This window comes from Temnothorax nylanderi, unplaced genomic scaffold (assembly GCF_030848795.1).
Source record: "Temnothorax nylanderi isolate EJ_2023f unplaced genomic scaffold, tnyl_v1.0 TNYL_tig0276_pilon, whole genome shotgun sequence".
NCBI lineage: Eukaryota > Metazoa > Arthropoda > Insecta > Hymenoptera > Formicidae > Temnothorax > Temnothorax nylanderi.
This window is the reverse complement of record NW_027249338.1, coordinates 48849-62889: the sequence shown is the minus strand read 5'-3', so window position 1 is coordinate 62889 and position 14041 is coordinate 48849. Positions and strand designations below refer to the sequence as shown.

General features: G+C 37.2%; 1 protein-coding gene and 1 long non-coding RNA gene across 2 annotated transcripts; both read right to left on the bottom strand.

The window, feature by feature from the left end:
* Positions 1-6182: 6182 nt before the first annotated feature.
* On the bottom strand, positions 6183-6772 carry LOC139780403 (uncharacterized). Its single transcript, XR_011720223.1, has 2 exons — positions 6586-6772; positions 6183-6375 (listed from the first exon to the last, which is right to left on the bottom strand). It is a non-coding gene; the product is annotated as an uncharacterized lncRNA (long non-coding RNA).
* An 828-nt stretch (positions 6773-7600) lies between these two features.
* LOC139780402 (uncharacterized) lies at positions 7601-8747 on the bottom strand. Its single transcript, XM_071719037.1, has 2 exons — positions 8247-8747; positions 7601-8174 (listed from the first exon to the last, which is right to left on the bottom strand). The coding sequence occupies exons 1-2, from the start codon at positions 8312-8314 to the stop codon at positions 7601-7603; spliced, it is 642 nt and encodes a 213-aa protein (XP_071575138.1). The 5' UTR covers positions 8315-8747.
* Between the last annotated feature and the right edge of the window lie 5294 nt (positions 8748-14041).

Genomic DNA, 14041 nt, shown 5'->3' with positions numbered 1-14041 from the left:
AATTTTTTTTTGTGGGGCTGTGTTATTAAAGCCTATCTTAAAAATATCGGGCCTGAATTTTTGTCTGGGTGGCCGACACCCACTCGAAGAATTAAAATAATGTCGAATAAATATTAAATAAATATTTTTTTAAATCATTATTGCAAATAAATGAGTAATGTAAAATAAATATTAAATTAATGTCGAATAAATATTATACAAATGTTTTTTTAAATTATTATTGCAAATCAATAAGTAATGTAAAATAAATATTAAATTAAGATCGAATAAATGTTAAATAAACGTTTTTTTAAATCATTATTGCAAATAAATAATTAATGTAACATAAATATTAAATTAATGTCGAATAAATATTAAATAAATGTTTTTTTAAATTATTATTGCAAATGAATAATTAATATAAAATAAATATTAAATTAATGTCGAATAAATGTTAAATAAATGTTTTTTTAACTTATTATTGCAAATAACTTACTAATGTAAAATAAATATTAAATAAACGTTAAATAAACGTTTAATAAATATTTTTTCTAAATTATTACTTCAAATAAATAATCAATGTGAAATAAATATTTAATAAACATTAAATAAATATTATTTTTACAATGAATTGTACAAATGTATAATTAATAAAAAATAAATATTAAAAACACATTTAAAAAACATTGTCTGCTGATTGGGTATTAGTATGTTAATACTCAAGAATATTGCAGAATGGTCAGTACTGTGTGCCTATTAGTTCTTACAGTACTGGCAGTACTATCATGATAGTACTCCGAATATTAATCTGATAAAGTACTGACCACTTCAATACTTTGAAGTACTAATGAGTATTATTGCTTGTAGTACTGCCAGTACTGTAAGCACTGACAGACACAGTACTGACCATTCTGCAGTATTCATGAGTATTAACATACTAATACTCTCAATACTACGAGTACTGATCACTCAGTACTGAGTGCTAGTACTACTTTTTCGTAAGGGGTGTTAGCACTATACTTGTTACTAAAAAAAACCCAGCTTTTATACTATGACTTGAAAATAATTATTTTTAATTATTTATAATTAAGCCTGGCGACTTAATTCCCCCGAGCAATCAAACTGGCAATTTATTTGCATGTTCCTGAGTGACCAATTATCAATATCCGATAAAAATTAAGACTTACACTATGACTTGAAAATCCGTTTTTTTTCTCACCTGCGTACTTCTAAACCCCCCAGGTACGGCCAGCCACCCGATAAAAACAGTCACGTCACATCCACGTCGAATCCACGTAATTTACGTGGACTACGTGGATGCAAATTTATCCACAAACTATCCACATGGATGCAACGTTCTTTTCTCATCACTACATCGAAGTCTATTATCTCCGAAATATCAATGTAGATTCTCTGTGGATATATCTATTAAGAAATATGTACAGGGAATTTTTATTGATATTTCGAGGATAAAAGACTTCGATGTAGTGATGAAAAAAAAACGTTGCATCCATGTGGATAGTTTGTGGATAAATCTGCATCCACGTAATTTCTATTACCTCTGAAAAAAACCAAGTGGTAGTATCATTAATTTTATCTCACAAAATTGTCTCACAAAAATTGTCTCACAAAATTGTCTCACAAAATTGTCTCACAAAAATTGTCTCACAAAATTGTCTCACAAAAATTGTCTCACAAAATTATTAAATTACAAAATTGTTACTTTATTCAATCCAAGTGATATCTATCTTAACAAAATTATTAAAAACAGAAGTCGTTTTTGTTCGACCCAACTGGCCTAATAATTAATATATTTAAACTCACAACGTTTCGAAAAATTATCTCACAAAATTGTCTCACAAAAATTGTCTCACAAAATTGTCTCACAAAAATTGTCTCACAAAATTATTAAATTACAAAATTGTTACTTTATTCAATCCAAGTGATATCTATCTCGAAAAAACCTAAATAACAAGTGGTATCTATTTAAAAAAAATATGTGAAATCTTTTAATACTGCGCCAATTACAAAGAGAGAATATATATATATATATATATATATATATATATACCTTATAACAAAATTATTATTATATCACGAAATTGCGTTACCAAACTCAATCCAAGTGATATATATATTTCAAAAAAATATGTGAAATCTTTAAATTACGCCAACTACAAAGAGAATATATATATTGCTTTGAAAAATAATTGTAGTGCAACTACTCTTAAAAAATAAAACAAAATTGTGTTACCTAACTCAACCCAAGTGGTATGTATCTTTGTATTCCTGAGGATCTTTCTATCAACCCAAGTGGTAGTAGTTTTAATTCTCCTTGATAAATATATAATATTACAAAGAATCATTTAATCATTTTAATCACAAAGAATTAAAGAGGTAACATTATAAAATAAAAATATTTAATTAAAATAAAATAAATAAATTTTTCTTGTAAAAAACTTGGCGCTGCTTTTTTAAAGTCTATCCAGACAAATTTGCATCGCGCATAAACATAAGCGTAAGAAATTTATTGGTTCAGATATATGTGCAAAAGGAAATAGACCAATCCATCTCTTTATGCATATGCTTATGCACCTATGCAAGTTTGTCTGGATTAACCTTAAAAAAGCAGCGCCAAGTTTTTTACAAGAAAAATTTATTTATTTTATTTTAATTAAATATTTTTATTTTATAATGTTACTTCTTTAATTCTTTGTGATTAAAATGATTAAATGATTCTTTGTAATATTATAATTTTATCAAGGAGAATTAAAACCACTACCACTTGGGTTGATAGAAAGATCCTCAGGAATACAAAGATACATACCACTTGGGTTGAGTTAGGTAACACAATTTTGTTTTATTTTTTAAGAGTAGTTGCACTACAATTATTTTTCAAAGCAATATATATATTCTCTTTGTAGTTGGCGTAATTTAAAGATTTCATATATTTTTTTGAAATATATATATCACTTGGATTGAGTTTGGTAACGCAATTTCGTGATATAATAATAATTTTGTTATAAGGTATATATATATATATATATATATATATATATATATATATATTCTCTCTTTGTAATTGGCGCAGTATTAAAAGATTTCACATATTTTTTTTTAAATAGATACCACTTGTTATTTAGGTTTTTTCGAGATAGATATCACTTGGATTGAATAAAGTAACAATTTTGTAATTTAATAATTTTGTGAGACAATTTTTGTGAGACAATTTTGTGAGACAATTTTTGTGAGACAATTTTGTGAGATAATTTTTCGAAACGTTGTGAGTTTAAATATATTAATTATTAGGCCAGTTGGGTCGAACAAAAACGACTTCTGTTTTTAATAATTTTGTTAAGATAGATATCACTTGGATTGAATAAACCCTTACGGAAAGAAACTACAGCGGATTACAGAAAATTATATTACAGGAACTACATAAAAGTATTACACAAAATTACAGACTGAAGTATTGTAATATACTGTAATATTTTCGTACTATACGCTCGGATTACAGGAAAATATTACAGGATTACAGGATTACAAGATTGCAGTCCTCTTAATACTAGAGGACACTGATTTCCGATATTCACCCGGCATAAAAAAAATTATTTTTTTCTTAGTTTTATTACTTTTTTATAACTAAATTTGTTTCTTAAGATGCAGTCTATGATTATAAATATGTTCTTGTATTTGAAAAACACACTTACCTTGGTGGGATTCGAACTCGGGACCTCGGGACCTCTGGATCGTGAGCCTTACGTGGTAGACTACTTCTTAATTTGATGTAAGTGTTATATATAGTCTACATATGTCATAACCAGCACAAATATATAATTTTTCAAAAATCATCTTAAGAAATAAATTCAGTTTAAAAAGAGTAATAAAATTTTAAATTGGATATATGATATAATATTTCTTAAAGTCGAGTGAATGTCAGAAACCAGTGCCGGCTCATTATGAAATTACTTATAAAATATGAAATTAAAAAATAATAAAATGTGGTTAAAAAGTGATACATTAAATCTAATAAATTTCAAACAATATTTATAAAAATAATTTATATATATACAGCTGCATTGAAGTAAAAGTATACTATATATGGAGGTGGAGGGGTAAAAACCACAGTGGTGTAACTCAAATTTTTAAAAATATTTTCTCGTGTGCATAGATGCAATCTGTACAATATATAAATTGCATCTATGCACACGAGAAAATATTTGTAAAAATTTGACTTACACCACTGTGGTTTTTACCCCTCCATATATGATAAGACTCGCTATTTCAAATTTTATGGATTACTGGTAGCATTACGTTTAATACACATGTGTAGTAGTGTATTACACATTTTGTAGATTACATGTGTAGTCTACTACACAAGTCACTTACCACACGTGTAGTATATTACACATATAATGGATTACACGTGTAGTCTACTACACAAGTCACTTACCACACGTGTAGTATATTACATAGTGGATTACACGTGTAGTGGATTTCACCCTTCATGATTAGACGTGTATTCCATATTACAGGGATTTCACGCACTAAGTAATTACAGCGTGTAATAACTACAGATTATTGTGTTCCTTTCTGTGATAACTACAGGTGGTCCTGTAGTAACTACACAAGTGTAATATTTACTGGCTGTAGTTTCTTTCCGTAAGGGAAGTAACAATTTTGTAATTTAATAATTTTGTGAGACAATTTTTGTGAGACAATTTTGTGAGACAATTTTTGTGAGACAATTTTGTGAGACAATTTTGTGAGACAATTTTTGTGAGACAATTTTGTGAGATAAAATTAATGATACTACCACTTGGTTTTTTTTTCCGAGGTAACAACCACGCGTGTACTTGGCGCCCTTTTTTTACCTTTTTTGAAAAAGGTAATTTTGTACTGATATCATGCATTTTGTAGTGTTACGCATCCTCTTCTAACTAGTCTTATAAAGAGTATATCTTACAAACAGTATGTACAGATTGTAAAGCTAAAGGTGTTACAGACTATTATTTCTAAGAAAATAGATTTTTTTAAATAACATGTAGACATGATACAAATAAAACAAATTTATTCTTTATGTTTTTTTGTACTTTTAAGTACTCTGCATTTAAAAATAATTTACATTATTTTCATCCATTTGTATCATGTCTATTTGTTATTTTAAAAAATTTGGCAATTATACCGTTCAATAAAGCAAAGTTTCAGCTTTAAGAATCTGTTTTTTGAATTGTAATACGATGTTTTTTAAGGAAGTTATGAGCAATCAAAGTCAAAATGCTCATTTCTTATTCAATCCACGATAAAAACTTTCAAAAGTAGAGATTTCAAGCTTTAAAATCCTTTTTTTAAATTTAAATTTTGTTCATTTTTAACAAAGTTACAGCTGCTTGAATTTTGCCTATTTTTAAAGATAAATTTAGTGTTCTTTTAAAATACCTGACACATTGAAGATAATGAAAGTGCTTCTAGCATGCTCGGATTTTAGATTTCGAATATGCAACAAAATCAATCTGTAAGTATTTCTTCAGAGAAATGCATCAACATTGGTCAGCGCTTAAACGTTAAATTTTCTTTTCCTGCGTTAAAAACTAAAGCTACGATTTATTTAAACATTATTGGTGCAATAACTAGGTAAAACATCAATTTAAACATACATGTGTAGTTTAGACAGGATATAAATCCAGGTCAGAATTACAAATTTCTTGAATGTACCAGCATTTAATTATACAGTAAATAATAAATTTATTTACAGTTACAATAGATTATACATATTAAATAAAACTTGATTTGGTAAGTATGAAGTAAATAACAATATAATAGTTTTATTAAATGTTTATTTAGCAATTATGTTTTCATGTATGTATAAGAAACGTAGCATATTCACATATTCACACCGGGGCACGTTGTCACACATTTTTTTCAATATTTTTTGTATTTTTTACATTCAATATTTGAGAGTACTGTGATATGCCAAAATTTCGAGTGAACCCTCAGCTTCAATTGGACAGTATCGAATTTTGTGTGATTGTTACTCTACAGTTGTTACATAACAATAAATAACGACAGGTCGCTTGTGACAACGTGCCCCGTGACCGGGGCACGTTGTCACATCAAATGTAATTGCATGCAAAATGTTATCCAAACTGTATTTAACGTAAATATCAATATATTATAGTGCGCTGCAATGTAAAAAAGTAAAATCCTTCACAGAAACATTTATTTTATTTCAAAAAAGTACAAAAAGCACGAAGTTTTCGTCTTAATCTAAATACAAGAATTCCACTCGAATGCGCAACTTATTGATCGTTAACAGCAAGACGAATTACTTCTAGATCGACTACTGCGGCTCTCGCAGTTTTCTGTTTGTAGGAGCGCACCATATCCCAATTGCACCTATGACATTAAAATTCGTGACAACGTGCCCCGAGGGCATTTTTTTACTCCAAACAGCCTCATGGCCGACACGTTTGAGATATTCATAAGGTTAGGTATTGCACGCGGTAGGTAAAAGTACATACTTTAAGATAATATAAAGGTCTATTCTGAAAAAACATAAGCTTCATGTCCAGTACGTTGAATGTTAGACAATAAAATTTTACTTACGGTCGCAAAAAACTTTCAAGTTGATTTTACGTCAACACGGCTGGAGCAATCTCAACACTGTAAACACACCAAAGATGGGCATACACTAACACGTTTTGGGAATGACGGGTGCTGCCCTCTGGTTATTAGTTTTTTAAATAAAGCCGATGTGACAACGTGCCCCGTGTGACAACGTGCCCCGGTCTACCCTACATATTAAATAAAACTTGATTTGGTAAGTATGAAGTAAATAACAATATAATAGTTTTATTAGTAGGTAAGCTAGGCCGGTTCTAACCAAGGGGCAATGAGGGGGGGTGAGGGGCGGGGGGTATACCGCGGGGGGGGGGGTACCGCGTTTTCGGGCGCCGCGAGGGGGGGGGGGGGGGGAACCGCGTTGTTTGCCGCGCCGCGGGCGGGGGGGGGGGGAACCGCGTTTTCGGGCGCCGCGGGCGGGGGAGGGGGAACCGCGGTTTCGGGCGCCGCGGGCGGGGGAGGGGGGAACCGCGTTTTCAGGCGCCGCGGGAGAGGGGTCCGCGGGGTGAGGGGACCCGCGTTCGCGTTTTCGGGCGCCGCGGGAGAGGGGTCCGCGGGGTGAGGGGACCCTCGTTCGCCTTTTCGCCGCGCCGCGGGGAGGGGCGACCGCGTTTTCGCCGCGCCGCGGAGTCCGCGTGCAACGGCCGCGTCGGTCCGCGTGACGTCACACGGCACGCTCCCGCTCGCGTTATCTCCCCCTCGTAGATGTTCTCTCGCGCCCCCGTCCCCCGTTCGCGCACGTCTTCACGGTCGCGCGCGATCCCTCTCCCCCGTTCGCGGTCTCTCTCGCTCCCGGCCCCGTTCGCGTTCTCGCTCACGATCGCATATCTTTTCTTCGCCAACGATATTTAATCGTTTAGATCTTAATATTTAATTTTTAATATTACATTTAAGTAAACGATAAACGAAGACAGCTTAATTCTAATGATAGGGAATGAGATGAACGGTAAATGAAAAGGAAAAATAATTAAAAAAATTTTTTAAACCATATTATATGCATTTATTTATCATGTAGCGCATTATACACAATAGTATCGGCAGCATACGCCAACAGTTCGCAATCTATTAGCGAATTTTTATCATAAACTTCACGTAAGCTTCTAACTGCATTACATTTATCGGTAATACAATTTTGACGTAAAATTGTTACAAATTGTTTAAATTTTTCACTTACGCCGTGAACATTTTGACATAGTTGAAAATATACATTTTCGACGCAATGTTCTAGTTCGAACAGGAAGAGTACGGTTGACGGTTTCATGTACAGGCTGGTGTCGCACGATGTCAACTTTACAATATCTGCGTCACGTATTTTAACGAGTTCCAGATCTCGAAACGCTAGCGATGATGGCGCCGATGACTGCACGAGTCGCTGAATATCTGCACGTTTTTCGATGAATGTCACCCACGTTGCATGAGGCAGAATTATCCGATTGCCTCGGTTATCACCAATATGTATATCCACAGAGGACATAGGTCCCGCGTTGATTCCGACATCCAAAAATTTATACGCTGTCGATGTCAAGGCAAATCTCCTTCCCAAAATACGAGGCGTGTAGCGGGGTTTATCAAAACTGAAAAAATACAATTATGTTTATAAAAGTTTTTTTTTTGCACAAGCATATACGAAAATTAGCGGTACTTACTCATTGTGCTGTTTCTCGCACGTTTCATCCTGAATCGGAACATAGTAGTTCATTATACCCTCATACATATCAAAGTGGTATCTGTAGAATCCTCGGAGCGAATGGGGATACAAATATTAGCGGACCCCATTTTATTTTGCACTCCCCACCACACTGTAAACAGAGCGCGTTTCCAATAGGCAGATGTGACAAGTTTGATCTGAAGATAATCCCATGTGTTGATCCTTCATTATAAACATCACGAACACTACCTTGAATCGTACAGCAACATGTTTTAAGGTAGCTTTGTGCAAACATACAATTGTTTGCAGTTTTACTGATATGCAATACAGAATGTTTAGGACACCGCTTGTTAGTGCAAGTGAGCACGTTTCGAAATCCAACTTCTCTGCCACGCAGCAAACGCACTATCGACGAGCAATAACGTCCATCCGTTCCCATACTCTCTTTTTACAGATATATCAATCAACTCTCAACTGCACGAGTAAATCTCGACTGCGCGCTAGAATCCTCGCAGACCATTTATACGTACAAAAATGCGAATCTTGCAAATAGCGCCAATGTATGGCTGCTGCATGGTGACCACCACCACATATATGTTAAATGTGATATCTTTGTCAAGAACATTCGTGATGAGATCACCTCATCGGGCAATAGCATCAAATATGATTTATTTTCAAAAGCATACGTGTCTCGCAATGATTTCATCGAACACGTGCAAAACTGCAAATTTTGCAATTTCGCATAAGTCAATTGCGCGATATTGTTTTCAAGAACATGTCGCGACGTGTCTCGCGATGATTTTATCGAACACGTGCAAAACTGCAAATTCTGCAATTTTACATAAGTCAATGGGGCGTTATTGTTTTCAAGAACATACATGTCTCGCGATGATTTCATCGGACACGTGCAAAACTGCAAATTTTGCAAATAGCGCCGATGTACGGCTGCTGCATTGATACAGATCAAATCACCGAAAGTCAATGGCGCGATATCGTTTTCAAGAACATACGTGTCTCGCAATGATTTCATCGCACACGTGTAAAACTGCAAATTTTGCATTTTTTCGGAAGGTGCATCCGTACGGATGCTGAGATGAAATTAGATATGGTAAAAAAGCAAACGATACATCATTAGTAGAATATAAATTGACGAATCTGGGTGATACGCTCAGTAGTCGAGGACTGGAAGTCGCGAGTACAACAAATTGTGTCAGAAAGAGGAACATGGAGCAAGAGTTGTTGGAGCAATCCACCCTTTTAAATTCGAGGGAAGACTTTGCCGCGTGGGAGCAACGATGCGACGAGTTTATCGAATCGTTGGAAGAACAAAGCCGAATTAAACGGCCACGATTAGCGATCGGTCTCAAACAGTCGTTGGTCGCCTGTATCGCACGACTCGAAGGTCTGAAAGACTCGGTACGTCAACGTTTCGTGCATGTGGGTGCCGGATACAGTGCGAGTGAGACAGGACTCAGATGGCGCGAGATAGATACGGCCTTTGAAAGTCGTATACTGACCGGTGTGGTAATAAATTCCAAACACATCGACCCTCATCAATTTCTCAAAGATGCGAGAGACATTGTACTCATTCATGTGCGGAACGTCATGCAGCGACATGACAATGTAAAGATAAACACAATGTTTAATGGTGAATTTGTTGCGGGTGACAAACGCGCGAATAAAAGTATCGCTACGAGAAACAATGAACTTTTTCGTGAGTCTGATCTGTGTGAGTGGTACAAGCGACACGTCATCGAGCCTACCCTAGCATTGCTGGAGGAATTCCAGGAACGTGATAGCGGATGGGCGTTGTCGCGTATACTTAATTTGACTGTTAACGTAAACAAATATAATCCATTGCACGCGGGGTGTTTTGTGGGAATACCGCGAGAAATTAAATTGAAGAGAGCAGTGATAAACGTGCGATCAATGGACAATGCATGTTTCGCATGGTCAGTGACGGCTGCTCTGCATCCAGCCCAAAGACATGCAGATCTGCAATCGTCGTATCCTCATTACACGTCGGTGCTAAATCTTACAAACATTAAATTTCCAATGACGTTGGATCAAATTAAACGGTTTGAAGATCACAACGACATCTCCATCAACGTGTACGGTATCGAGAAAAAAAACAAGGAACTTGCGATCTTGCCAATACGGGTTACTGGTCGAAAGATGGGCAGGCATGTAAATCTGCTGTACGTGCAGGACGACAACGTGGGACATTTTGCATGGATCAAGAACCTGTCCCGCCTCGTGAGCTCGCAATTGAGTAAAAAAGAGCACAGGAAATACTTTTGCGATCGGTGAGTATACATCCTAATAAATAATAATTTTTACATAGAAAATATATTTAAAAAAAATTCTTTATTTACAGATGCTTGCACTACTTCGGCTCCAGCGAGAAATTGGAAGCCCACACCGTCGACTGTCAGGAGATGAACGACTGCGCGATCAAGTTACCGAGCGATAACGACAAGTGGTTGGCTTTCAAGAATCACGGCAGGAAGGAACGAGTTCCGTTTATCGTATACGCCGACCTTGAATGTACCCTGGAGAAGATGGAAGCGGATCCGGAAACGTCCAGGTACACATATCAACATCATCGCGTGTTTAGCATAGGGTACTACGTGCGCTGCTCGTACGACGACTCGCTATCAATGTATCGGTTTCGTCGCGATAAGGATTGCGTCGCGTGGTTCGCCGAGGAGCTAAAACGTTTAGCTCACGACGTAAAGACAATCTTGTCCACTAATATACCCATGGCGAATTTCACGCGAGACGAGTGGGAAAAGTTTAACAGCGCAACGCATTGTCACGTGTGCGAAAAACCGTTCGAGCCAGACGACGTGCGAGTACGCGATCATTGTCATCTGACCGGTCAGTACAGAGGTCCCGCGCACTCAAACTGTAATCTGAACTACAAAGATTCGCATTGCATTCCCATAGTTTTTCATAATTTATCTGGCTACGACGCACATTTTATTATAACGGAAATAGCAACAGCGTACGAAGGACATGTAGACTTGCTCCCAATCACAAAAGAGAAATACATTTCATTTACAAAAAACGTTAAAAGCACCGAAGATAAAGATAAGAAAACTTGCGTCAAATTGCGATTTATCGATTCGTACAAGTTTCTCACCGCTAGTCTCGACAAATTGGCATCTTATCTAAGCAAGGATAAACTGCGAATATTGCAACGCGAATTTTGTAAAATATCCGCAGAAAATTTTGATTTGCTGACACGAAAAGGCGTATTTCCGTATGAGTACATTGACTGCGTCGAAAAGTTGGAGGACTCGTGTTTACCACCGCGCGACTCGTTTTATAGTTCATTGACAGGTGACACCGTATCCGAGAGCGATTACGCGCACGCCGTCAACGTCTGGCAGCGGTTCACCATTCGAACGCTCGATGACTACAGCGATTTATATCTCAAAACCGATGTCTTGCTGTTGGCCGATATCTTTGAAAATTTTCGCGATAGCTGCGTCGCGAGTTATGGACTCGATCCGGCATATAATTATACTCTACCAGGTTTTACGTGGGACGCTATGTTGAAGCATACGCGTATCAATTTCGAATTGCTCACCGACATTGACATGGTCATGTTTATCGAACGCGGTATACGCGGCGGTTTGAGTCAATGTTCAAACAGATACGCGCTGGCCAACAACAAGTACATGCAGTCGTACGATCCATCGAAACCGTCGTCATATCTGATGTATTTTGACGTAAACAACTTATACGGCTGGGCAATGTGTCAACCATTGCCTTACGCAGATTTTCAATGGGTCGACGACGTAACCGATTTTAATGTTATGGATGTTGCGGTGGATTCCACGATAGGCTACATTCTCGAAGTCGACTTGGAATATCCGCAACATCTTCACGACGCGCACACTGACCTACCATTCTGTCCGACGCGTGATAAACCACCCGGTAAGCGGCAGGACAAGCTCCTCGCAACATTATACGATAAGAAACGTTATGTAATACATTATCGCAACCTGCAGCAGTGTACTCGTCACGGTCTCCGTATATCAAAGATTCACCGCATATTGAAATTCGCGCAATCTCCATGGCTTCGCGATTATATAGAACTTAATACGAAATTTAGAACATTGGCCAAGAATGATTTCGAGAAAAATTTATACAAATTGATGAACAATGCTGTGTTTGGCAAAACCATGGAGAATGTGCGCAATCACGTTGACGTGCGACTCGTGACTCATTGGGAGGGTAGATACGGCGCGGAGGCATTGATCGCGAAACCAAATTTTCATAGCCGAAGCGTCTTTTCGGAGAATTTAGTAGCAATAGAAATGCGAAAACTCGAGGTGAAGTTCGACAAACCAATCTACGTGGGTATGTGCATCCTCGATATATCCAAGACATGTTTGTACGAATTTCATCACGAGTACATGTTACCGTTGTATCGCGACAAGTGTAAAGTCACGTACACCGATACGGACAGTCTCATTTATCACATCGAGTGCGAAGATGTGTATGACACCATGAAGCGCCACATTATTAGATTTGACACAAGCGATTACGCGGTCGATAATGCGTACGGTATCCCACTCGCCAATAAAAAAGTTCCGGGCTTAATGAAAGACGAAAATAACGGTGCGATAATGACCGAATTCGTCGGGCTTAGAGCAAAGATGTACGCCTTGCGAGTAGACGGTATGAAAGATACGAAAAAAGCTAAAGGTGTTAAGAGTAACGTCGTAGCCAGGTCGATAACATTCGACGATTACACGCGGTGTCTGCGCGACGAAATTGAAATGACACGACAGCAGACCTGCATAAGATCCAAACAGCACGAGGTATACACCGTGTCCGAAACGAAAATAGCTCTAAGTCCGTACGATGATAAACGATACATTATACCCGGTTCTACCGAGACGCTGCCATGGGGGCATTATAAAATACCATTGTAAAATACAATTGTAAATACATTTAGATATTTATGTAAATAAATGACTCATTTGTATGTATAATATGTTTTTATATTGTAATAAATTTTTACAATACATTATTCTTGTGTATCCATGAATTGTGTGAATTATCAAATCCTAACCACTTTACATAAACCTCATCCCCCCTTTTGCGCAAAACTTTTTCAACGAGATACACGTCGGGATTGGCGACGCAATGTAACTCGTATTCGTAGAAGCCGCCGACGACGGGTTTTCCGCAGGAATCTTCCAACAGATACGTCACGGGATTAGTTTTCTGCACTTTGACGATTCTAAACACCTCCGTGGTCCAATTTGGCGTGTATCCTTTCTCGAAGATTGTCTTGAATTTACTCACGCGTACCGAGTCGCCCACTTTGAATCGCGCGGGAGCAGCGATCTTTACGTGGCTGTACACCGTTGTTAGGAGCTTGTCGGCGATCGCGGGGGTAACATCGATGGGTCGCATGCCGATAGTTCGATGCTTTCGCGCGTTGTAATCCGATACGAGACCCGGCAGCGAGTCGATCCATTTGTAATTTCCGTTGAGCGTAAACATTTTCCACATATCGTTCTTGAGCGTGCGATTGAATCGTTCGACGACCGATGCCTTCATTACGGAATAGGTCGAATAGTGATTGATATTATGTTTCTTCAAGAGTTTCTGCACGTTTGCGTTGTAAAATTCTTTGCCCTTGTCAGTCTGCAGATTTTTCGGACATCTTCCGCCGTCTCGAATTATTTTCGCTGTCGCCGTAGTAACCTCGGTTCCGCTCTTGGCCTTGAGCGGTACGGCCCATGCGTGCTTGCTCAGCACGTCGATAAC

What these genes read in the sequence shown, in the direction of transcription:
- LOC139780402 (XM_071719037.1), bottom strand. Translation starts at nt 8,314, where the DNA reads ATGTATGAGGGTATAATGAACTACTATGTTCCGATTCAGGATGAAACG. An exon ending in TGCGAGAAACAGCACAATGA is followed by an intron (nt 8,175 to 8,246) that starts GTAAGTACCGCT and finishes GTATTTTTTCAG; the next exon opens with TTTTGATAAACCCCGCTACA.